The sequence below is a fragment of the Pseudopipra pipra genome, chromosome 1 (genome assembly GCF_036250125.1).
Source record: "Pseudopipra pipra isolate bDixPip1 chromosome 1, bDixPip1.hap1, whole genome shotgun sequence".
NCBI lineage: Eukaryota > Metazoa > Chordata > Aves > Passeriformes > Pipridae > Pseudopipra > Pseudopipra pipra.
This window is the reverse complement of record NC_087549.1, coordinates 143844223-143871424: the sequence shown is the minus strand read 5'-3', so window position 1 is coordinate 143871424 and position 27202 is coordinate 143844223. Positions and strand designations below refer to the sequence as shown.

The 27202-nt window shown below is 40.0% G+C and overlaps 1 protein-coding gene across 1 annotated transcript; it reads right to left on the bottom strand.

Annotated features, from left to right (window-relative positions):
* Window positions 1-400: 400 nt before the first annotated feature.
* On the bottom strand, window positions 401-27202 carry PITRM1 (pitrilysin metallopeptidase 1). Its single transcript, XM_064637605.1, has 27 exons — window positions 27048-27202; window positions 26754-26856; window positions 25721-25827; window positions 24987-25138; window positions 24433-24547; window positions 24225-24321; window positions 23694-23854; window positions 22346-22472; window positions 21542-21630; window positions 20870-20998; window positions 19109-19222; window positions 18584-18680; window positions 15447-15581; window positions 13335-13473; window positions 11804-11920; window positions 10763-10895; window positions 9960-10080; window positions 9080-9156; window positions 8616-8781; window positions 8391-8491; window positions 7322-7442; window positions 6462-6533; window positions 5192-5304; window positions 4528-4653; window positions 3147-3292; window positions 1390-1492; window positions 401-878 (listed from the first exon to the last, which is right to left on the bottom strand). Exons 1-27 carry the CDS (start codon window positions 27083-27085, stop codon window positions 785-787), a joined length of 3093 nt encoding a protein of 1030 aa, XP_064493675.1. The 5' UTR covers window positions 27086-27202; the 3' UTR covers window positions 401-784.

Genomic DNA, 27202 nt, shown 5'->3' with positions numbered 1-27202 from the left:
AACAACTTGAAGCAAGGTTACACCCTTCTGAATCTCATATTTTGTTTTCTCAGAGCTTCCTCAAGACTAGTAAAAAAACCCACCAATAATGATCAAAAAGAGTAATGTGATTTTTGAAATTAGGCTGCCAAACAGCCAAAACTGTTTCCTCATGCCAGCTTATATTAACTGGACCTTGACAAGAAGTTAAATACTAAACCATGTCATACCAAAATGACTGAATGCTGCCCAAATTTGCAAACTAAATAGACTGTCCCTTGATTCATTAGGGATTCGCCCACAGCACTGCAGTTCACCCACACTCAGCTCAACAAAAGGTGGAATGTACTGTCACAGACTCCTTTGGCTGTAGGTGGCTTATGCAAAGGAAGCTGGAATTACCACACAACAGAATGAAATCTGTCAGTATGAGAGACAGTTCTTTATATATCCAACAGCAGACATGATTTCAAACACCATTTAAAACTAGAGTTTTACATATACAAAAATATTTCCTTTATATATAGTATTCATATGCAATTGGAGGAGTGAGGCTTCAGTAAAAGATTAAGGTCTGTCTTTGCCATGCAGAGCATGTAATTCTTACTCTTAAATACTGTATGGTTAGAAAAATTTTCACATCGTTATTTCAAGGGCAGCTTCTAACTGGTTTGGTGAACACTTAAAAACAGCAATGAACCTTTCAGTGTTACCATAGCACTATTAAAAGTTACTAAAAAAACCCCTAATGATGTAGTCACACAGATTGACTTGTTTTGTGTTAGCAGGGATATTCAGCAGCAAGTCATCGTTTGACCCATGAGGGATCTTTGGTGATATCCGCATTCTCTGGGCCCAGTACAGCTTGACCACGAGTGCTCTTCCCAGCTGCGAGATACCTGCAAAAAAACCCCATAAACAAGTGAGAAGCTGGTGCATTCAGTTATCCATAGCTCTGCTCTCCAAGTTAAAAATATTTTCATCTCAGGAAAAAGTCTTCTTTGATGTGTACGACTTGTTAGTGTTTACTCTACTCTGCAGTAGTGGAATTCTTATGTCTACAGTGCAATTCAGAAGTCAGATACAAAATGCTACAACTTGAGTAGAACCAGCTCATATAGTGAGTGTACTAACACTCCAGTTAGTTTCTGGACCTCTCAAAAGAAAAACAATCTCCCACAAATTCAGAATGTAGGAGGGAGTTACATCTGCTACAGTGCAGAATATAAAAAGCAGGATATAATTAACATGTCTCTTTCTAGGTTACAAAAGAAAATAGTGAAAGTAGTATGAAGGGCCAAGGGGAGAAATCCAATATGTTAAGTATGACAACTTTCACAGACTTCTTAGAAATCAGGTTTTTGTTCTATTTTTCAAGTAAACATCTTCCTAAATTGAGCACAGGCTTACTTGTTTGATACATCAACCAGGTTATCACTGTTGACAGCAAAGAGTTGTTCTCTGTGTGACTGCTTCATTTCATCTGAAATCCCATACAAGAATTGACCCATTCCTAGGGAAAAGAAAACAAAACCCCACATTGCACTGTAATCTCAGTCACAGCCAAGTGCAGGAATGAGTGCAAACTACAACAGTAACACGTGCTGGAAAGGAACAGAGACTACTATCAGGCCATTATTCTGAGACAGTATCTAACTGAGTCAAGAATCAAAGGTTAGAATTGGGCTGAGGTAGTAAGAGTTTCCTATTTAGTAAAAAAAAAAAATAAAAAAAAATTCATAATCTATTCTGGCAAGTGATTTGTCAAAAATCTGAACATAATGGTGGTCTAGCAAAGTTCGGGCAATTCATTATGAAGTGTCTTGGTACTTTCTGAGTAGCTGCAAGCTGCATTTCATAAAGCTGCTATTTTTAGAACTCTTAAAATTTGCAATCAATTGTGATATATGTGCAACATGAAGGTCTGATCACCTTTTTGTACTACACACAGAAATCTGCATACAAATGTTTTAATGCTCTTGTTGGAATACTTGCCTACAGTATTTAAATATAAATACTATGGCTCCTTGAACAACAAGAGAACTCCAAAATAATCACAGAAAAGCTTTCTGTCAGGCAAATAAGCATAGGGGGAAGGTGGCTTGGAAGGACTTCTGTCAACAATTCCAAGCTCCTGCCCAAGGCAGGGCTGACTTCCCAGCCAGGTAAGGTTGTTCAAGTCCTTGTGCAGGGCCCGGTGACTGAAATGAAGTAACAGCATGAAGGGACACTCATTCTCTCTGCATCAGTTCCCAGGCCTATGGAACAGAGCTCTCCATTCAGTGTTCACTGAGTTTGCCATCGCTCTGTTAAGATCTGTGTTCAAATGCCAAAGAATGTTCGTCATCCCTCACTAACACCAACACCCAATGTGCAGGCACTGCACTCGTGTGCACCTAACACTGGTTGATTGCCCAGACCAAAACCAGATTCTGTCAGATAAAAGTCAGCTTCACTGGAACTTTTCTTGTTTAGTAAGTTAGTATTATTAATACGAGCATATTTTAAAATAATACTAATCTTAACCCTGTATACTCTTTACGTATAATAGGAAAGGAATGTATTCTAACTTGGCAAGTTTTGGATTGAAATTCAGATGAGAATGCAGGAGGGAGGGAAAAGTAAGGAAAGTAAAGCAACATGTCAGTAAGCTGAAAAGATGTCAAGATATTACCAAGGCATCATGAGTGTGTAAATATATAAAGAAGATAACATCCTCTACCCCAGCAGACAGATATGCTTTAACTTCTTCAGAAAACATGCACAAAGGGCTAGTGACAGTCACGGTCAATATGCCTGCCTGTGTCACAAAAATAATCCTTCAGCTTTCCTTGAATCAGAGGACAGCATTTCTTTTTATTCGTTTGCATTTCATGTCCTTTCCAAACCTAAAGTTGTTTTCCTCAATCTCCCTCCACCTCCAGCTGTATGCACCTGACATCAAGGAGCAGTAGGAATGAAAAGTTCAGCAGAGAGCCTGCATGCATGTGGTATGTCTGAAAAGAAGCAACAGAAACTGTCTGCTTCATTGAAACTGCAGTTAGCTTACATCTCCCAAGTACAAATTTTATCATCTGACACAGTTTAGCAAACTAAGTATTTTCTTCCCCTTAAACTTAAAAAAATAAATATACACTGGCAGCACTGGGAGGCTGGTGAGAATATACCTTTATCCGAAGGAGCTATCGGTGCATCCACAGCAGCAAACACTGCCAGCTTAGCTTCATCAATGTCTTGTTGTGTGAATTCTCCAGATTTGGCCCATTCGACTGCTTTTTCAAATGTTTTCAAAGTGGCTAACGAATTTGGATCTCTAAGAAGAAAAAGAAAACTTAAAATCAATTACTTCAGTCTTACAAAATGAAAAACCAAAATGGCTGTGTTCTCATTCATAATTTACTATGCATCACACACAGGGGAAAAATAAATTATAAACTTCCTTTTTATATACAAGAGCGGTTTTGGGGTTACTTGGGTTTTGATTTTTTCCCCAGAAGGAACTAGTGTTATAAACCAGGCAGATTTAGAGTTTGAGATACATGGGTGCAGTTAAGTTGCCTAAAAGTTCCAAGACAGTGTGCAGAGAACTGCTCTAATAACAGAGGGTCAGCTAAGCCAGCACTGTTCACAGGGCACTATCAATTTGCTGCAGCAGCTCAGAAAGCACATCTGCCATTACTACCCACACCAGTAATATTTACGATATGCCGTATCTTCTCTAAGCTGCTTTTCCTGCTACACCTGTTTTTGCTCTCTGTAAAACAGGTGCCACAGGTTAACAACTACTGGCAAGTAAAGGACTACTGCCAGGACAAGTCCTACCACGCTGAAGCTTCACAGAGAGGCAAAGCTGCTCAAACTTCAGTTAGGAATCCTGACCAAGCACTGTGCTAGGCTGCCTTTAGGCCAGGAAAACTATTTAAGCCCGGACTCCAGCCACGTGACATTTCTAGTGGGGTTTACAACTACTTTTTAACACTTCCAGTTCAAATTCCATCTGAAAGTGCTTTGGTGAGCCCAATGCAAGGTAATTGCTCTGGACTGACAAAAAAGAGAAGAAAAGGAGAAGGCAGTTCTAGCTCATCACCAGCAATGCCTCCTGCTAAACCTCCAGTGATTCCAGCCAGTCACTGAGGGATACTGCATAACCTTATGGAACATGATCATCCTACTTCTTGGTCTCAAATTTAGAATAGTCTTAAATTCCCCTTTTTAGGGCCTCCTCCACCCAGGACGAAACAAGGAAAAGCCAGTTTTACATAAATCTGGTACCAAGACAGTAAATATCAAAGTACAGAGACTCAACAGTGGTTGCTACCAGCAGAGGTAAATTAGGCTTTCCCAAGGACACCAACCACTGAAAGCAAGGAAGAGTTTATTAAGCAATTAATCTAACTTCATCAGCACTGAATCACTTCCTTGTTATTTCATTCCTTTTATTTCACTTCATCTTGAAAGAGAGCTACAATTAAGTTGAAAATAAGATACAGCCAAGTGCAGTCAGTGGTCCCCTCAGCCATGAACAGGAAAGAACAAACCCACTGTTACCTGTAGGAGTAGAAAGTGAATATGCCATTGTGACTAAGTTTAGCACCTCCACCATAAGCCCCCCCTTTCTCTCTGATTTCCGTGTGTAGGAATTTAGCTGTCATCAACCGAGCGAGGATTCGAAGGCTGGAATAAGAGAAAGAGCAACAGCAAAGATGTTCAGTGAATTGGACAACAGTAATATCCTCAACTTCCTCTAAAGCTCACCAGGATTCCCATTTGCAATTCACTGCTTCTTGTAATTTGCAACAGTAACAACAGCAATACTCAATATCTAATAATAGCTGAATAATGTGACATCACTGTAAGAGTGGCACTGCTTTGGATCATTCCTTAACTATTTCTATTTATTTCACTTTAATGAAATATGAGAGTAGCATTCTAAGCTTTATTACGTGCCATAGGATTGTCAACTTAGAACACATCCAAGTAGGCAGGGCTGTTTATTCCAAGTTAGCAGACAGCACCTCCCAATACTTTACCTCAGCATTTATAGGGCATCTCCAACCCAGCCATGCATCAGTTGCTTCGTACAGATTTTGTAACAAATGCACTGCCAATCATTTTCTATCAACGCTCCTTTTTCTGCAGTCAGCCCAACACTTTCCATTTGGCTTTGTACTATGCAGCACACAGAGAAGTTCCCTGATGTTCTGCTTCCCACCTTGCATAGTCTGGAGCCGTGTAGGGAACTGTCCGAACACATTCCCCAATGTAGTTCACTGGGAAGGGAAGTACAAAATGGGTCTTCATCTGGCATGGTTTGAAAGTAGGATCCTAAGAGAAGGATGGATTATTGTCACCGTTAGCAGATGATGCAATTTATATAATTTATATAATGTAACTAATTGAGAACTGTGGCAAAATTTCCCTAGTTCTCAAAAAAGTCAAACATACAGACACACAAATGCTAAAGCTGCCATTTATCTCACAGTGCAACCAGTGACATTTCGCTTGTGCCCATATCCAGTACACAGAATTGCCTTGGGAAACTGAAGTACAGGGACACCATCCACCAGCTACCCATCCTCACACCCCAGCTTCTCAGTTCTGCAGATCTTCTGTCTCTGCCAAGGAGTTCGGACTTGGCCATGGATTTACTTCTATTGAAAGAAGTGTTCATAACTCTCCACTTCTATGTCATGTATGTACATAATCACAACATCGTATTTCAATCCATCTAATAAATTCTAGACATTGAAAACAGGTTCTGAAACTGTAACCCACAAAAACCTCCCTACTATTTATGACAGCAGCTGCAATATGAACTTCTACTCAAACACCCCCTGCAATAAATTCAATTCTTCCTTACCACCCCACTTCAAAAATTCCAGTCCTCTCCATGTCTCCAGGTGTCTGTAAAATTTGCTTCTTTCCCTCTTTCACAGATACACTTGTTGGTATACTCACTTGAGCATGAATAGACCCTCACACATCTCCAGTAGTTTTAATCCAACCATTTCATTATTCCCCCACCCTTTCTTAACTTCAGAGACCCCATTCCCAGCCCCTCACACAACTCTGGCTGGCTGGCCAAGCAGAGCAGTGTATTTACAGCACTGGTCAGCAGGCAAAACCGTGGGCTGAGCTCTCCCTGCCCCCTTCTCAAAGGAGAGCTCAGGGTATGCCAAGCTGCTTTTCTGTCCTGTAGCCAAATACAGATTTTCATTTTCACTTAATAGTCACTAATGCTCTTCTGTCAGGTGTCATTCACATTCAGAATCATTTAGGGAGGAGACAAAGGAAAGGAAGGGACTAATTGGATGTGATTAAGAAGTCTGATGGCTAGTTTAAGGGAACAATCCAGTCAGAGGACTGTGGAACTGAGGGGCACATTGTGTTTCAGTGCTGTGCCTCTGTAACAGCTTAAGATGGACCATAAGTATCAGTAACAGCCCGGTAATACCAATATCCCCAAGTAGTAATGTACTTACATTAACTAATTTCCTTGTCATCTGCAAACCAGTAACCATTTCACTTCCCACAGGTTTCACTTCTGAAGATTTCTACAAAAGACCCAGTCCTCATATTAAAAGATAATTTAACGATTTATACCAAAAATACAACAAATGCAATCCCTTCCACTCAAACCTCTTTAAAACAATCATCAAACTGTGCCTTCACAAACATAAGCAAGATACTCAATTACTTCTTCGTATTTTCTAAGCAAAAGCCAAATGAATTTCCTTCCAAGAGTAATTTGGCACTGAGAGATACCAAGACAGAGATTAAATGAGGCCCATAAAGTTTCAGACTATCATTTCACTCATGGGTAGGGAACTTATTCCAGTCTCATCAGAAATTAAGACAAATCTGCATATTGACAGAGCAGATCCTTTGTCAACTCTACTGAATCAAGCACTTTTTGTGCCAACTGTCCTGAACACCCTGATAACGAAACAAATTCCTATGCAACTGAGGAACTGCACATCATGCCCTATTTGCTTTTGGCCAACACTTCTAGTAAAGCTCAGCTAAAAAAGAAATTAGTTTTATGCAACAGGGAAAGGAAGAAATTCTTTTTCCACATCCCACGCCAAGGCAGTAACCTCAGGGTAAGGCTTAACAGCTGATCTACAGGATTTCTATTGTCTACTTTATTGCAGTGAAGACAGTCTGTGTGGCAAAACACAGAGCAGCTGATCACAGAGCTGACTCTTGCAACTTTCTTCAGACATCTTTGTATGGACTTAGTATCTGAGTTAAAACAATCTTCTCCTGATTGCACAGTGGTCATGACGCGATCAAGTGAACTGTATTTGATGCCTTAGTCACACATGATGTAATTTCTCACCTCAATCACATGGGGACGAACAGGTTTTCTCTCTTTTTTACTCCTAGCTATGCCCTTTAAAAATTTCTCTACTTCTTTAGATGCTTCTGGTATCTGCTGAGGTGCTGCATTCACTGAACATCTGTCAATAATACATATCAAGTTTTTAAATATGGTTTTGTGTTTTCAGACAGTCTTTTATTATTTTACCACCTTGTCTTTCTAAACATTTTCTATCATATCATCATAATGTTAGATCAGTGCTCTCTGGTAATCTTAACACAGAAAAAGGCAAAATATGCATAATCCAGCATCTGATGTAGAAAAGAAAAAAAGTCACAGTCCAATTGTTTTTCTTTTGCTTGACCTAAAACACCTTTAGAACCAAAGTTGAGCAGTAGCAGTAAAACCACTTCTGTGCACAAGACAGGACTACCTCAGTTTTGCAAATATAAATGTCTCTGAAAGAAATTAATGCCCTCTGTATCTTATCTTTACAGGCAGCCCTACCATGGTTTTGAACAGTATAGATATTTATATAATTTCACTTAGCATTTCATGCTTTCCAAAACAAAACTCTGCAACTTAGGTCACTTCAAACAGACCCAATTTTGGAACTAATGCATCTGACACTAAACACCATAGCGTGTTCACTTTTTACTAATGTCTTTACATTTTCCAACATATGTATAAAGCAGATTTCAGAATGTCACTACTTTCTTTTCAGGAGAAAAAAAAATCCAAACCATACTGTATTAAACTGTTCCAATACAATATAACAGTATTTGTATAATGAGCACCTTTAAGGGGAAAACAAAAAGGCAGAATTTTGAGTATTTCTGTAAAATCCCACAGGCCACTTACAAACTCTGGGTACAACAGTTACATATGAAAAATTGCATAAAATGAGCTACCATAGCTACTATAGTTGCCATTCTGTAAGCAGGGAGAATTTAAATTAACAACATTCTTATAGTTTTTCCACAGACCTTGTTTCAAAGTACGCAATGAGAGGCACTGAGAAATGCACATTCACAGACCATGGCCTCTCTTAACCAAAATGCCCCTTTTCTTTTTTGCTGGAGCTCACCTGATGTTGTCACTATTTAACAAATACTTCTTAATGCGTGGTAGTTTGCGCAGTATTGGTTTAATATCGGACATTTCTGCAATTCTCTTCATCAACTTCACCTGTGTGGGAAGGGAAGGCAGAAATATTACAGATTAAGTCAAAGAAAGAATTAGCAAAACCCCAGCACTGCAATTCCAGAGTTGAGGATTTGGGCCTCACTGAAGGATATTATCAACTTTTCACCTGATCCATCCCACTGAACATTTCCTGCAGTTCTCCAGAAGGGGTAAGGTTTTTGCTGGCTCTAATAGAAGCATATAAATGCCCACAATCTGGAATGCCATTTGACAGCTCCTGGGCAGTCTTCTTAACTAGCACTCTGAAATGTTCTTCCTCGTCAAATCTTGGGCTGAAAAAGAATAGAAGCAGGTCTCATGCAAAAGGACACCAATGGAATTTCTTATACTGAATAATTCATCATCCCAAGTTCAACAAAGAGCTTTTAAACTGTTGGTTGTCCATTTAATTCACTCTATAGTCATGCACTTGATGCAATACTTAGGTTTAGAAAGACACTAAAGATTTAGTTATGAAAGAAATCCCAAAGTAGGATCTCTAAGAAGAGGAGAATGGTTGGGGGAAGAGTGTAAAAGAGAACCCCAAAACACATGCAAACCCACAAACAAACAAAACCCAATGTACTGTACTTGTTAAATATTTCACTCCATAAATGCATCATGTCTGGCAGATTTCTATCCAAGCACAGAGATGAAAAGAGCACACCCTGAAGGAAAAAATAAAAAACAAAACACACAAAAAACCCTTCACACAAGACAACCAAAGCAATGGCCTGAGAAATACACAATAACATTTTATGAAAGTGATGTAATGATGCCAACCTAATGCTAACATCACAAAATCACTCTAATGCAGGCTGTGCTACTAAATTAGAGCAAACATGAAATATGACTGTTGTTCTCACAAAGCAAGCCTCTCAGCTCCTGCTCCTACACTCCTCAATTCCTCCTTCTTAACAGTCAGCAGCAGTTCAGAAAAAAAATTTCTCTTTTTTTTTGCATAAAGAACAAGTAAAACTGTTCTGGGGTGCACCTTCCAGCAAAGGAGTCCCCCTAATTCAACTCCAGGTTCCATGGGGAACAGACCACAGAGCAGATCCCCTGCAAGTTTGAAAGAATCTTAAGATATATTGCTAGAACTGTTATACCCACCACAGGCTCTAATGATCCTGCAAACATTGACATGTTAACAGCACCCTCTGTGTACAACACTACACCATTCTGTCCTCTACCCTCTGCTTCCAAAATGTTTTGCAGCACTCGAAAACATGGCAACAGATGCTAGTGAAGCACTGCCTTAGACAGGATACCCACGTCAAGCACTCCCCTTCAGACAAAATACTGCTACTGTAACTGTCTGATTTATATCTTATACAAAAAGGCACAAGTCCTTTTATACACTAAGTTTTCAGTGCACATCAGCTGACCCTCTACCTGGAAGCCCTGACTGACCCTTACCTACCCAGCTGTTATTGCAAGTGTAACACCTGCAGGTTTATGATTAATTTACCTGTTCATACACATCTAGGTGTGAATCATCTGGAATGATGTGTGGGCTGACAGACATCCCACCTGTTTTCAGTTCTATTTGCTGGGCCTGTTCCCTGTAATCAAGGGCTCCACATCCCATCCTGTGAAAAACGAGAGACATTTGTTTCATTTTCAGTGTATGCCAAAACAAGGATCCATACAGCATTTGCAAAGTACTGTTTAGGACAACACTAATTTAGCAACTAAACAATCTGGGGCATTATCAAGCAAACATAGTACTTCACGCCTTACAAAAGCTTCACATCCAGCTTTTCAATGAAAGCATCCTGTTAATTTAAAATGGTGTATTAAAAAGTGTGCTTTATGTGCAGGCTTCCATATGGAACTACATTAATAATATCACATAAGCTGTTATCACCAAAAAAAGAACATATTCCTCCCAGACCAGGTCACTTGTTCTGCTCTGTGGTCCTCTTTCCCTTGTGGGTCACTGTTCCTGTGGCCACATAGTGAAATCAGACCAGAAGTCTACTCAAGCGAAAACTTCAATTTCTGCTACGCTATTTTTCATTTACAAGGATTTTCCAAGCATTCAGGGAATGCTTGTGTTGACACTGGGCAACAAGGCAATGCAGAGAGTGATGGAAAAGGGAAAATGAGTTGGCAGCTCTTTGGAGAAAAGACCACTTTCAGCAGGAAACCAACTTATCAGTATTTCCCTTCTACAGTAAGAACAGATGCTGAAATTATTAAAGGCAGTATTATTTTGGCAAGCTGTATTACAGCCTGTTGCTTCAGCTTCTAAGGAAGTAAGCCTCTCACTTAGTAATGACGTTGCAGAAGAGGGGCACGTAAGGTTTGAGCTCCTCGGGAAGTGTGTTCAAGCTGGAAACAGCTCGGAAATAAACCACCCCGTTGGTGGGCTGAGCACAGTACTGGACAGGAACTTCATCAGCTAGGGATAAAAAAAAAAACCAAAAGCAAAGAATATCAACAGCTTCCTACTATAAACACACAAAAGCAAAACAATTTCTTACAAGAACTTCCCATTAAGGATAATTTTCTGTTGGCATTTCAGAGCCACCACTGGTTTAAATTTTGCACATTATACTGAACACTGGACTGAAAGATTTTATTGTGTCTGTCCATGGTACATTAGAATTTTTGCCAAATCAGGTCTTTTTTAGCATCAAAATTATACAGTCTTGACACTTGGTCATTTGTGCAGGAAAGTGTCTGTCAGAAATATACTACAGAACAGTATTTACCTCCAAGATGCTGATAGAACTGTAACAATATTGAGATATACCATTTTCTATCATTCCATGGGGTAAGCATTGGCAAAGTAAGGAGGCACTTTCACTGAAGTTATGCAGAATGACAATTATGTCTTTTTTCCAATGGCTCCTGTATGTCACATTCTGTAAATAACGGAGCAGGGAGGGAGTGCAACAAGGAAGGCTCAATGCACCAGCTGCCAATAGTGCTGCACCCTGGGTAAGTCTTTGGAAAGTCAGAAGATTGCTCAAGAGCACTGAACATGCCACTCAGAGATTCCTCTGATTGCAGGGCAACTGGGGAGTACACCCAGAGCAAGGAGCTGGCATCAGGAGCACTCCCACCAGATCCTGGGAAGGGCAGGAGGCTGTTCCAGTCAAGAACAGCCCCACATTGCCCCTCAGAGGCCATGGCCACACTGCAGATCCACTGCAATCTGTCTGATCAGAGGTGGAAGGGAAAGGACCATAACTGTGGACAGCAAAGTGAGTCCCTCTGCTTTGCAAGGAGCAACAGCTGGGCAAGCAGGCAGGTAACAACCCAACAGTGCTGCTCTTTTGAGCACGAAATAATGGTGACACCAACCTGTGAGTGTTGTCTCCAGCACAGTAAATGGGATTTTGGGCTCGATGTCAGACACTTTTAAAGCTGGGAGACAAGAGGTATCCTGAGGTTTGCTTTGAAGAGCAATTAATTCCAAACCTAGTAAGGAGAGAGTATCAGCTTGTCATTCTCAGCTTTTAGTGAAAGTGCTGTCAAAGCTTAAAACCTACTGAGGTGATAAAGATCAGAAAAATGGAACTCTGAAGTTTGGAATCTTCTATCTGCAATTCTTTCAAATATTTTACTGAAACAAATTCTGCAATTATCATGTAACAACAGCAAGCAGAACACTCTTTGTAAATTATCTTTCCAATTCCCTCTCCATATCCTGTTTACAGCAACATGCAATTTAATCCCTGAAGAAGAGACACCTGCCAGTCTGCCCTGTCACCCAACTCTAAACTCTGACCCAGACCTGGCAGGTAAGAAGCTTCTTTCTAACCCATTCCCCCCAGTTCTTACTCAAGTGCTCTGATGCAGGTAACTTCTTGTGATTAATTACACATTTCAGCCTTTCAGATTCTAGCTGGTCACTGTTAAGTACTCTTCAATTTATCTTTGTAAGCAGAAAGTCTCCTCTGATTTTGTGCTCCCCTGTCTCCTGTCTCACACCAAAGCTTCAGAAGATTAACACCACATTCTTGGAGGATTTCTATGACTAGATCACTATATCACTGCCTTCACAAAATCAGATTACCGTCCAGGGTTTCCAAGTTTAAGTTATTATCCAGAAGAAGTTAAACACGACATTACTTTTATAGTTGGCTTGATAGGTAGGAAATGTAAGAAATAAAATTACAAAATACAGGTTTTATAGGTGCATGGAACAGACCTCATGCTCATAAACAGCGTCAAGGTACATGATGGTATGTATGTATCTGAAGGGAGGGTGTCAAGATGGAGCCAGGCACTTTTCAGTGGTGCCAGGCAATAGGACAGGAGGCAACAGGCAGAAACTGATCTACAGAAAGTTCCTCCTGAATATAAGGAAGAACTTCTTTACTGGGGGGGTGATTGTGCATTGGAACAGGTTGCTCAGAGAGGTTGGGGAGTCTCTCTCACTAGAGACATTCCAGAACAACGTGGACACAATCTTGTGCCATGTCCTCTGGGATGACCCTGCTCGAGCATAGAGGTTGGACCTCTGTGGTCCCTTCCGACCTGAACTACCTGAATTCTGTGAATTCATCTCCCATTTAGTGCAAGTTAACATGAGAAAGAACAAGCAAGTTGGTATTTTAAAATAATTTCCTTTTTTCTGCCCTAACAGAGACATTGATCATTCTATTTTTGAGTGTTAAAACTACTAGAATATACCAATAATACACTGTAGTGTAAGCACTGCAGTGTACAGCCCCGTAATACATATACCCAAACTTCCAACAAAAAAACCCATCCCTTTCAGAGCAAATGCTGAAGTGTCCCTGAGAATTTAAAATGTTCTACAGAACATCAGCTAAAAAACTGTGGTTTTAAGCAGTTAGAGAAATAAAAATGTGAAAAGCAAGTTAACCTTTTTCAAAAATTTGGGTTTTTTCTTCTTCAGAAAGTGCATTGACCTTTTTTTCCAGCTTTTCTGCTTCCATTTTAGCTTGTTTATCATGGTAGTCTTCCTCTGGACTCATTGACAGAGTCAATCTGTGCGGATTATCCTGCAGAAACATATCCCAAAACAAAGCATTATTAATTCTGAGGGCAGCTTCCTTGCCTCAGATTATTGCTTCATCAGCAGTAAATAAAAGCAGCCTGTGCATCATTTGGCTTGCATGTTATCAACAGCATCACACACACAGAGTCTGAACTCTCGATTTCATCCAGAACAATCTGCTGCACAGGTGGGGAGCAGAGGCAGCTCACCACAACAACATGCATGAACACCCTTCTGTGAAATTTCAGCACAGACTCAGAATCTCTCAACGGCACACAGGACTCATTAATTTAATTACATCAAGGTTAAACAACTGTATGTAACACCACAGAGCAGCATGCCACAAATTTTATCTGGAGAGTACTCTAAGACGGGGAATTTCATTAAAAGCAGGAAGGTTTCATTAAATACCTCCTTCAACCTGCCCAAGCTTGAATGCACAGACATCCCATATGATATAATATATAATGATATGCATGCCTTATCCTGCTCAGAAATGGTTTACATCAGCCTTGCTGCCACAGAACTCCAGGCATAATGCAAATGTCACAACTGCTGCTGAATTCTTCTTCAGTTATACCAGACTGTGGAATTCTAATATCAAAATTACTCAAGCAGCTTCCATTTGCCATAATACTGGGAGGCCAGTCAAAAGACAGTGACCTCAAAAACTGCCCATTTCAATGTAGGAGTCAAACAGCAACATCTGTCCCTGACAGACACTGCCAATAATCTGGGACAATGTAATTGGATTCTGTTCTTTATCTCCCCCACGCCTCTGTGAAAAGACTACAGAAACCCAACTGAGTATGGAGTTGAAGAGGGAAATGTAAAATTAACCAGCTATATTAAAATGGACAGAACAAATGGCATTCTCTCCCTTGCTCCCTGTCTGCTTTATTAACTTCCTCGTACAAGGCAGAACAGTGCATAATCTTCTGACAGAAGAACATCCAACTATTCTCATCATTTCCTACTGAGTCGTGTTTTTGCCTCAGCCCCCTCAGCAGAACTGTAAAGGACATTCACAAAAATACTGCACCTACAAAAGCCAAAATTTAACAGCTCCCTACTGCCTCCAGACACTAACAATGCCTTTAGGAAAATTGATTTCAATTAAGGCCACTGTCTCTTGTTGCCTTTGAGTGTATGAGAGCCAACATTTACACCAATCAGATTACTTACTGGTAATTACTTATAACACATCTGCCTTTCAACACAATTTAAACAAGTTGACTGGGGGGGGGGGAAATCACAAACAAAACCCCACCCTACCAACAAAACAACAAAAACACCAAAACAAAAATCAAAACAAACAACAACACTCTCCCCCAACTACAACAAAACAAAACCAAACCACTTCTGCATTACTATCAGTGAATTTTTTTCATTTCTGGCATTAGCTAATTAAGGGCTTCAGAACTATTCAGTGCTGTAATGCCTTTATAGATTTTATTTCTGCAAGAACTCCAGAAGAACATATGGACAGGAAAACATGAAAAGAGCAGAAAGTAATTGGCACTGACAGCAAAATTCAGACAGCAGTTCAGTAAACATGAGGAGCACCAAAATAATCTTATTTGTAATCAAATCTTTTTCATGGAAGAAGAGACACACATTGCTATGTCACTATTAAGGAACATATAACTAGGTCTGTAGTTCTCTCAACTTCTCAGCAGGAAACACCCATGTGCCCTTCTGTAGCATCAGGTATCACAGTCTGGTAAAACATTAGCATTTTATCAGTGTTCTATTAAGTGTGGTTCCAAATGTCCAACCAGATAACATTTTTTTCCATTTTGAAAAGCTTTCATTTAACCATCTGAAATTAACATGCTTCATTCCAAGTGCTGCTGTTCAATCTACACCTAGAAAGAGGCAACATGGTGACAAAAAAACAGCCTTCAGTTTAATTTTAAATGCAAAATTCTGATTTAAAAATTAATACTGAAGATAACTTTCCATAAGTTTGACTACCTTAAAATATGTTTTAACTTTCTCCTGAAGAAATGTGGGATTTTCTTTAAGACACTGCCTGAACCGAGAGACTTGATCTGCAATCTTCAGAAGCTCCACTGGATCCCCATCTTGATTCCAGCACGAGGCTATATGCTGAATGGAAAAGAATAATTGGGTAAGCAGGACAATCCATCTGCATTTCTCTAACTAACAGCCCCTGTGTTCCAAAACCACTTTACCATTTATATTTGAATAACAGACATATAATGAGTACTTCTAACATTTTTGGAGAGCGGATAAAAAGCTGAAATCCTTGTTCATATTAAGGGACAATTCCATCATCATCTGTCCCCTGTTCTCTCCATTCTTGCCTCTAATTTTATCATACAAAACCACTGTCTAATTATTATCTTTTTTTTTCTTTTTGCAAAGGTGTCTATATCTGTATTCTGAAAATATATCATAATATTCTTTCCTCCCTCATATTTAAAATAAATTAACTTTTCAGCTCAAGAAAGCAGGAAAAAAGAAACAGGTGGTAGGGACAAAGTAGTATATATATATACACACTACAGTCTATCCATTTATTGTATCCATCAGATGAAATGATTTATAATAAGGTAACTCAAACATGTAATGGGACTTTGGAGAAAGAAGACACTAAATAATCAGAAATATCCCCAGGATATTTCTTTTGGAAAGTTTTTATTCTAGTTTTATTTTCTAATTTGAGACTATTAAGTTTGCTTGAGTTGCTATTGAAAGTTCTTCAAATACACCACAGAGCAAGATACCAAAAGCTTCTGTATTTCTACTCTGTATGAATAGGGAAATAACAAAAAAAAAGGAAAATATAAAAAACCCCAAGAGATATGAAAGAAAAAGCCTTTACTAGAAGCATATAGAGAACAAATCCATTGTTAACTGTCAAAACCACCTTCTCTTTTCTTACTTGTTTAATTACAAGCAAGTATCATAAGCCTTCAGCCTTTTTCAGTACTAACTATTTTTATCTATTCTGTGGAAATTCCCTAATGATTTAAAGAATAGTATTCTTTCAGAATATGCTTGAGTTAGTTCTCTTGAAACAAAAGAAGTCACTCTACTTGAGGCTTCTGCAGGGTCATTACAACAATTCAGTGCTGGTTCCCAGTAGGCAACCTAAAAGTTTAACCAAATATTTAAGAGCATTGCCCAAATGTTTTTTGAGCACTGAGAGGCTTGGGGCCATGACCACTTCCTTGGTGTCACAGTTTATCCCTGGCTGGCAGCCTCACTCAGCCACTTACTCACTGCCAGCACAGCAGGATGAAGGAGGAGAATCAGAGGGGTGAAAGTGAGGAAACTTGTGGGTTGAGATAAACACAGTTTAAGAGGAACTGCAAAAGCTGTGCGTGAGCAGAGCAAAACGTGGAATTCATTCCCTGCTTCCCCTGGGCAGGCCAGGTGTTATGCTCTCTCCAGGACAGCAGGGCTCCATCACATGTAATGGTGACTTGGTAAGACAAAATGCATCACTCCAAACATCCCCTGCTTTTTTCTTTCCCCAGCTGTTGTTGCTGAGCTTGGTGTCACATGGTGTGGGACAGCCCTTGGGTCAGCTGGGGGCAGCTGTCCCAGCTGTGTCCCCTCCCAGCTCCTTGCCCATTGACAGACTCCTCACTGGTGGAGTGGAGTGAGAAGCAGAGAAGGCCTGGACACTGTGTCAGTATAATGAAAACAACCCTGTGTCATCAGCAGTATTCAGCACAAACCCAAAACACAGCCCCATACCAGCTACTGAGAAGAGATCTAACTCTATCCCCAGCCAAAACCAGTACACTTGCCTGTTCCAGCACTTTACCACCCTCACTCTGAAGAGCTTTTTCCTGAATTGATGTCACCTATCTTGACTTTCCTAACACCTTTGACAGTCCCACACACCATCCTTAGTTGCTAGATTGGAGAGACACGAGTTTGATGGGTGGACTATTTGATGGATAAGGAATCAGCTGTAGGACCACATGCAAGCAGCTGCACTCCAATACTCAACATCCAAAGGGAGATCAGTAACAAGTGTTGTGTGTTCCTGAGGGGTCTGTACTGGTTCTGATACTATTTAACACCTTTATTAACAATATACAGCCAGTGGCACTGAGAGCATGCTCAGCAGGTTTGCAGATGACCCTAAGCTATGTGGAGCAGTCGACACACTGGAGGGAAGGGATGCCACCCAGAGAAACCTGGACAGGCTTGAGGTGTGGACCCACATGAACCTCATGAAGTTCAACAAGTGCAAGGTCCTGAACCTGGGCTGGGGCAATGACTAGTAATCAGTACACACTGGGTGATGAATGGTTTGAAAGTAGACCTGCAGAGAGTGGCCTGGGGATGAGAAACTGGAAATGAGACCAGAGTGTGTGCTCACAGCCCAGAGAGCCAATAGTACCCTGACCTGCATCACAAGCAGTGTGACCAGCAGCTTGAAGGAGGTGACTCTGCCTCTCTACTTCACTCCCTCTACACCCCATTCAGCTCTGGGGCCTGCAGGACAACATAGACACTGATCTGTTAAAGTAGATCCACAGGAGGCACTCAAAAATTATCAGAGGGCTGGAACACCTCTGCTACAAAGAAAGGCTGACAGACTTAGGGTTGTTCAGCCTGGAGAAGAGGAGGCTTTGGAGAAACCTTACCATCGCCTTTCAATATTTGAAGGGGGTTTATATGAAGAAGTTTCAATAGCAACTCAAGCCAGGAATTGAATTAGTGTACATTTTCACTTGTGAATCTTGAAATTAAGTTACAGCAGTACAATCCTAAATTCCATAGAAAAATACAGTCTTCCTATTTGGCTTTTAAAAACATACAAGGCATCCAGCCAAAACATACAGTTCCCAGAGCCAGTATGGCATGCCCCTCACAGAAGTAATTAGTGCTACTGCAATCAAAGCTACTATTCAGGCAGAGACAACAGGCTCACTGCCCAATTAAGTCATACAGTGAGGAGTCCAGAGGTAGTTTCATGGCTACTGAAAGAAAAGATGCCCACGAGATGACAAAGCCCCTAAGTAAAAAGTTTTACACACCAAGAGCCTACAAAATGATCCCATATTTTATAAAGATATAGGCAGTAGAGTTTTTTATTCTTAAAAAAACCACACACACAGACTTACAGATGTCAGGGCAAGTCCAAAACTTGTAGACTGATGCTTCAGCTGGATTTCGATTTTGTGAAGTAGAGCTTCAATCCTATCTTCCTCAAATCCTTTCCTTTGGGAAGGGATGATGAGAGAAGGAAATCATATCCATTAACACTAATCACTTTAAATGAAGGTATGAAAATGAATTATATCATCGATAAAGGAAGCATTACAACATAATGTCTTCCCCATTGAATTGAAATTGGTATGAAATAATATTAACATGTTGTGTCATTTAGTGAAACTGCACTAATATCATTAAACTCCTGAAGATTACACTGATAAAAAAAGCTACAATAGAGGAAGTAGCAGATACAAGTTTTAAGAGTATTGAACAATATTACTGGTTCTTTGATGTGTTTATTGTAATGTAACTGAATTTTTAAGGCATGTTATTTTTTATATATATATCTGTATTATTATATGCCTACATATTATTATAGTAATACCTAAAAGACTAAAAACTAACAATATTCTCAAAAATTGAACATTACTCACGCAATAACTTCATCAACTGTTCTAGCAATTATCTGTTTCACAGTTTCAATGTCTCTTTCAGCAATACCCTGTAGACCCACACTGAAATAAGTTTCTCTTGTTGAGCCATTAAACCTAGAATAAAACATATCCAACTCAGTGACAAGTACTAGAACTTAAGTGTTAAATCTGCCAACAAAGGCAGAAGAAGGAGAAAAAAAACCACTCATAATTTCCACATACACACACAAGACTTTAAAGCTAGATAGAAAGAAAACTAATTATCAAAGAGTCAAGAAATGGAACTTAAAAGCATGTTTTGTTCAATTTCAGTAGTAGTAGCCACTGTTAAGAAAACACATGGCAATGGTATTAGAGACAAAAAAACAGTTACAAGAGAAAAGCTGGTATTTGCTGTTCATCTTCCCATTCATTTGTAACTTCTTTCAGGTAAAGAAGTCTCACTTTTTGAGGTGAAAATTTCAGCTGCATATATTACCAAACACATATATTCTACTTAAGCAGGTGAGTGGAATGGTACTTTTAAAGCAGCATTTGTAAAGTAAGTGGTCGAATTGAAGTGTTCCATGAACACCTAGCAGTTCAAACCAAAGCCAGTACACAAAATGTAATAGGTGCTCATCAGCTCATATACAACCAGCATTCCACATCTAAAAAGCACAGAAGGAATTCACTGGTAGGCTCAGGCATTGAATTTTTCAACAGTGATCTCTAGACTCAAACATTTTCTTCTAGATTGATTCATCAGCACAGTCACTGATGTGACTGTAATTTTAAGCGAATTAAAGCCAGCTCACTGTACAGTTCAACCCTGTATCAACAGAGTCAGCCTGGAAAAGGCTCAGCTGACCAGAAATACGAACTAGTCAAAGTACACTTCAGTGTCTAAAGATGGATTTCTATTGCCATGCTCTGGAATATTAAGATATCTGCATGGCACTGGCATGCATGACACAGGACTTGCAGGAAGCCAATGACTTCACATAGAGACTGGCAGAGTAAGACATTAAAATCACAGTGAGCACAGTAAGGTTTCCTACTCAACCCTCTGAGACAGTCAGTGCACTGAGGCATGATTTTTGTCATCCTCAAGTCTAAAAATCAGTCAGATGGATCATGCCTGGAAAGTGCTTCTTTCTTTGTGCATACAATAAAGGCAAAATACGACGAGCAGCTGGCCCTGTGGTTCAGTGAAGACTATCCACCCACCCTCAGGCTGCAGCACGAAGACACTCAGAAGACTGCAGGAGCTACAGTTTGAGTAAGTGTTGCCTCAAATACCCATTTGTACTGAGGGGATGGCAAGCTGATGGTACCTAATTGCACAAAGGTACATTTGTGACAGACCTACCCACTATTAAATCACAGAATTGAAGCAAAAAAAGCGACATGGTACAGAGAAGAGCCACCAAACTCTTCTGAGTAACACTAACTGTCCAGGATGAAAAACTTCAGTAAATTAGGGCACTGAAGGTATATCATGCTTTATACCATCTATCCGTTTTTGTTGGTCATAAGCTTTAAACAATACAACTTAGTTTAAACAAATTTAGCATCTATCAAATTATTTTGATGAGCTAAAAATTACACTTGAGAATGGTTTACAGTTCCCCAGAAGAAATTCTTAATATGTTTCAATATTAAAATAAGATTATTCTGGTATAAACTGCCTGTATGAGAGAAGAGTTCTCCCAACTTAATACCGGGTTTTAACTTTTCTAATACTGCTTATAGTGATGAAATGTAAAGTGTAACACTTACCCAACATCAGGACAAAAATCTGTACCAACACCAGACTCAATTAAGGCTTTGTAAAAAGGAGAATTCGGCCCATCAACCAACAGTGAAGACAGCAGGCTTAGTGTGAACGTTTCAAAAGTGTCTGTAATACTAAAGAAAAATTAACAGTTCTTAAAAACCATCAAGTTACAAGTGTGTGACACCCAGCAAGCACCAAGTCCATTTCAGAACTACTTTTACAAAACAATGTAGAGGGAGTCAGAGAGAAATAACTGTCAGTTATGAACACTGCCCCAGACCTTAGGGAACTAAGAGAGCTCTGCACCTTTCACTTCTTATAACTACCAGTAAAGCAAGTTAAACTGGGCTGCGAGGGGAGATAAGTTAGTAACAGGTCATACAGAAAAACTTGGAAATGACAGGAAATTGAAAGGAAGACAGTGTTACCAAATATCTCACTCACTGAACAGTTGTGTAAAATGCCTGATTTTCCTTGTGTCTATCTGCTAAAGACAAATTTTGCTTAGCAATTAAATTCTATTTACTAAAGCAGGATTTGTCTGACTTTCCCATGGCATTACTTCCCCTAAAGATGATGTTTATCAAGGGGACTGGGGACATGAAACATACCTACATCTTGCTTAAAGTCCCCAAATGAGCCTTTGATTCAGAATTTAATTTTTATACACTTACTCTGTTAACAAGTAGCTGACACTGACAGTTGTCTGCTTGGAAGGATCAGCAGCAAATGAGTCTAAGCCACATGTTACACTGTGTTCTCTCTGGAAAGTAAAATAAATGATACAAACTAAACTTAAGAGCAGAAGTTACAAACAAAAAATGACTGCTTGCATCTTCATAGCATCTTCTTTCTAAAGATTTAAAATAATTTCACAGATACTCACGGGTAAGTTTAATATTCATGAGCAAATATACAAACACAGGATATCTTGAAAAATGTGAGTGGTATCTCAGTTTGTAAAAGTGGACAATAGAGAAGAGGTTGAAGAAAATCTGGCCATAATTAACATTCTGAGCTGGCTTTCAAACACACGCTAAAACTTTCCGGACAAGTCAGGGAGGAAAAGGAGGAGGGGGGAGGGAGAGAACGGAAAAAAATATTTTTGGCACCAATGTTTGGAGGGTTGGGTACCATCAGAAGGAGTATTTCCTGACACTATGTATCAATATTTCTATCAGTAGCACCAGTGCTTCAGATGATGAGGGCCTTGCAAACCGGAAATAATAAACAACTGCATGCAATCATTACTGAAACTCAAAATAAACATAGTTTGTCCCCAGTACCACCAAAAATAAAAATACTTCAGCTCATTTACGCAGTTCTAAACAAAAGAGTAACTCCAGAGGTTGGGCTGAGATATTAACCTGGTATATTCAGTTTCTGCAATTCCAAGACTGGATGTGTACTGTTTCTTTTTATTTAATTGTTTGTGGGGTTTTGTTTTGTTTGGGGTTTGGTTTGATTTTTTTACTTACAGGTTTTTCCCAGAGCTTCTGTTTTGGGATGTCAGTTTTTGATTCAATTCTTTCAAATTTTACCAATGCTTCCTCATGTATTTGCTTCAAATGTTGCTCCAGTGGAAAATTACCATAAGTGAAAAACCTGCATTTCAAATAAAAGATTGGGATTAAGCATCAGATTTCACATGAAATTTAGAATATACTCTGTATGTCATGTGTTTTCCAATAATTCAGTTACATCTTGAGAGGGGTATTACAAACAATGTCTCAAAGTTAAGACCCACCAATTTGGAACATACATAAAAATCACAGACCTCTTGGTAAAATTCCACATTTTTCAGCTGGGTTTTATGCTTTGGAGGCCTCAAAATGCCTTATGATTTTTCTTATGTTCAGTTTTTTTATTTTTAAATTTGTTCTATTGCAGCAATACACAAAGATACAAGAAAAAATATTAGTAACTGAAGCCAGAAACCCAGTGCACTCAAGTTTCAGAGGACAAAGTTCATACAGTCCTCACACATAAAATATAAAATACAATGATCCATGCCTATGATCTATAAAACACAGCTGGGTTCCTTGGGTCAGTCTACCAAACACATTCCCATACCTACAAGACTTCAGGGAACTATATGAGCACGAGGCATGTCTCAGGTAAATCTTATCCCTCAATTAAAAAATCTACAGTACAGTAGAATACTTCAGATGATGAGAAAAACAATGGCTGGTAAATTCACTATCACGACACAAGCTGATGTTCCTTAAGTGAATTAATCAGAGTAACAGATTGAGAACAAAATTAGTACAGAAGAAATAATTATTTCCCTCCATGTAACTTTCAAATTGACTTTTAGCTTAAATACCTTATTAGCAGCAACCAAATTCCACTACAGTAATATGCGATCTGGGAGCAAATTAACAGCTATTCATTTGTAACTTCTAACTTAATCTGTGTTGACTTCAAAGAGGACAGGAACCCCTAGATTCATCTATGCTACCTGTATCATAACTCCTTAACATTATTGCTAAATATGTATTATTGTGCTCCTTTCCCCCCAACCCATGTGAGTTCAGGGTGAAACATCTGTAAACAAAAACCCCCAAAACAAATCCTCATGATCAAGGCAGCAGAAACACCCTTGAAAATTACCCATCTCTCTTTCCTGCCTCAAATCCAACCTCATTGCTCTTCCTACATAAAATTCCTTGCTTCAATGCTGTCCTAGCTGCTGTAGGGCACAGGTTATCCATGTTCCTGGCCATGTGGATGGAAACACTGTACTGGTGGTCTTCCCCTCACAGAAATATTAACAAAGTGCTAAATCACTACGTAACCTAGAAAGTTAGTCCCAATTTCAGATACCTGGAATTGCTTGGATGATAATGTGTGGCATGGAACTGTTTAAGCTGCTCCCATGTAAGATCAGGAATACATAATGGATCTCCACCAGATACTACACCATAAGTGTGATCAGGAAGGATTTTGTTCTGCACGTGCTGTGCAAATATCCTCTCATTATCTGTCTTAAGAGGAAAACACCACATTTCAGTGAAAGTCATCAAAACACATTTTAAAGATAAAAGGTGCTCAATAACAAGGCCTCAGAGCTCCAGCTTACTCAAGAACTCCCTCCTCACATAAGCATTTAGTTCTGCAGTCCCACATACGTTAATAAAACGTTATCGTGTGAACGTAAGAGAAAATTCTACAATGAAATACATTAACAAGGTGCTGTTTTATATGTAAAAAACCTCTGACAGGCTAACTTTAAAAAAAAAAACCACGCCTATGCAACAGACTGTCGACTTTAGTAAATTTTCAAGAGGAATGAGAATCTCTGGTGCAATAATGCACCACGTGTAAGATCTTAAACCAAACATTCACAAAACTTACAAATGCCCCTTTCATTTCATTAAAAACAACTCCTTTGAAGACTAGAGGTGTCTGAGGATCAGCTGGGTTCTCATGTTCTAACCTCCAACCTTCTTGCCTGAAAAATTAAAAACAGAAGTGTTAGGACTTTGAAGGTTTTGTTGATACTTGGGGGCTCTTTTTATACTTTAAGGTTTGCACCATAAAGTGCAGTTTCAAGCTGTCTTACCAGAAATCTAATTGCCGTAGACATGGAAAGAATGCTGCATCCAAGTACACAGACAGGAGATTCTGAAAGTCCTTGGGATTTTGTGTTGAAAATGGGTAGAGTGTGTAATCACTAGCTGCATATAAATAAACATAAAAAAGATCAGCATTTTAGAAAGTCTAAGATGCATTTTACCATCATTTATTTTTAACTTTTCATCCATATAAATAACTGGAAGAAACAGTAAGTATGAAATGTATTCTTGCCGAGGAATACATGGACTTTTAAAATTGCAGCTATTTTACCACAAGAGCTTTGCTTTAGCCATAGATACATATCAAGAATTAAATGTATTGCTGTATACTACAAAGCTCCAGCTCTACTGGGACTTTGTAACTGTCAAATGAACAAGATCTATTTTGTTGTCTTGCCTTGTTAGTTTTTCAGTATCTCACTCAAAACATTCACACCTAATAAAAATGGCTCCCCAAAGTGAAATTAAGGAGAGCCAACAGACAGCCATAATGCAATAAAACCTCATGCATTTTAAGTGGCATTATTCACTTTTGGCTTACCTGTGAATGCATTCATAAAAGTGGACAGTGACCTGTTTAACATTTTAAAGAATGGATCTCTGCAAGGATACTTCTGAGAACCACATAACACCGTGTGCTCAAGAATATGTGGGACCCCAGTGCTGTCCATTGGAGTGGTTCGGAATTGTACACTGCAAGACAGAGAGCACAGAGTGGAATGCACTCATTTGTGAGGAGAAGTCCACCCAACTCCTACCTACAGCTGTGATTTATGGGAACATCATTACTGGCTGACAGCTAGTGTGACACACATCAGGATGCAGAGTTATTGAGTTCTTCAGACTCTTGAGTGCTCAGCCACCTCTTTCAGAGGGTGTATAACCTCTGCACTTCTATTTCTGGAGGTAGTACAGAAGCTCTTAGCACACGAGTAAACACATTTATTTTTACCGAAAAGGCTCAGAAAAAAAAAACAACAAACCTTTGTGGAAGGTAATGGTTGCATTATTTCTGCCTTTGGAAGTTTTCAAGGCCCACCTGCATAAATGTCTGAGGAACTGCACCTGAATTAAATACTGACCCTGTTTTGAGCAGCAGACTGAACAACAGACTTCACGACATCTGTTCCAACCTGAAAAACTCTAAGAAGACCCACAAACCAAGTACTACCCTCTCTGTTCTTACAGAAAAATCCAGTCATGAAGCTAGATTACAATTCAAAAACCACAGGGTGATGCTGAGATTGAATGTGTTATACACATATTAATGTTTACCTGAACAGATTATTGGAGTCCTCCCGAGCCACATGTAAATACCTGGCTCCTGTACCATCATGACTAAGCTTCACTGCAGTCAGGAACAGCTCAGGAACAGCTGTCACCTGCATTGGAACAAAACATTTGTATTGCAGTGTGACTGAAACTGGGTCAAACTGATCATGGATGACATAAGAACGTTCAATTTGTTGATCCCATATATAATACTGTCTTATAAAGAATTAAATAAATTTTTATTCCTATGGTGTGACAGGAAAAAGGCATTATGCAAATGAAAAATAAAATTAATAACCTAATTAAAGTAAACTACAACCAAAGAACCATACTCTTATGGTATAGATAGAAATTCAAACAGAAATAAAAAGAAAATGCATATATTCAAATATCAGTGGCTAGGGCAGTAAAAGAAAAACCAAGGAACCCTGTTCTACCACTAGCTCTGTCACTGGTAATCACTTCTCGAAAACAACCTTTACTTTCTGCTTTTTTTTCAAAAAAGCGAAAAGAAATTCAACATATTATTTCCCTCACAGGTTCTCAACAAAGGTGTTAAAACTAGCTTAGAAGAGAAAATATTGCTTGAATGCGTTTCATAAAACAGCACACAATGCAGTTCAGCTATCAGTCAGGACTTTTAGGAGGACACACTGAATGGTCACACCTGCAGCAGACACACAAGCTCGCAGGGTGCATTATTTACTCTAGAATTACCTCCCTGTTCTTGCTATCTCGCGTTGGCCTCTTTAGCCACCAGCGCGCCTGTAGCAAATGTGGGTAGAGTCCTTCCCAAATCTTCGTTCGCGAAACCTAGCCACGATAATCTCCCTATAGGAACATGTGTTAATGATACCTAAAGAATCTGACTGCAGAAAGGAAGCTACAAGTAACTCCTGCATCATTTTTCTGACTGATCACCCAAAGCATCCTTGTAAGTCTTCAGTGTGCAGTGGCCTCACGTAGGTGCCTTCCAACCACGGGGAAGCTGATGTACACAAACGCAGAGGAACCTCAAACGGCGGGCGACGCTCACCTGCTTCACCGTGAACCCGTGGATGTGCTCGCCCACCCTGTACTCCAGCGCCCTCTCATTCGCGGGAACGCTCTTCCACCTCCACGACTTCCGACTCAGGGACCTGAAACAACACAATTCCCTTTAAACAAACGCGCTACAGCCGCGAGCGGCACCGTCCCTCAAGCCCGGGGTCCCGCCGGCCTCCAGCGAGGCGCTGCCCGTCCTGGGGCCGAGCGGGGCCCGGGGCAGCGCAGGGCGGGCGTTCCCCGCGCGGTGCCGGGCACGGGGCCCCCGCTGCCCCCGCTCCCTCACCGGCCGCGGCCCAGCAGCCCCCGGTAGCGGCTCCACATGGCTGCGGGGATGGGCGGCGGGACCGACGGGCCGGGCCGCACAAGCCGGCACGGTACAGCCCGGCACAGCCCGGCACAGCGCAGCACAACTGGGACCGGGACCGGCGCAGGCGCCGC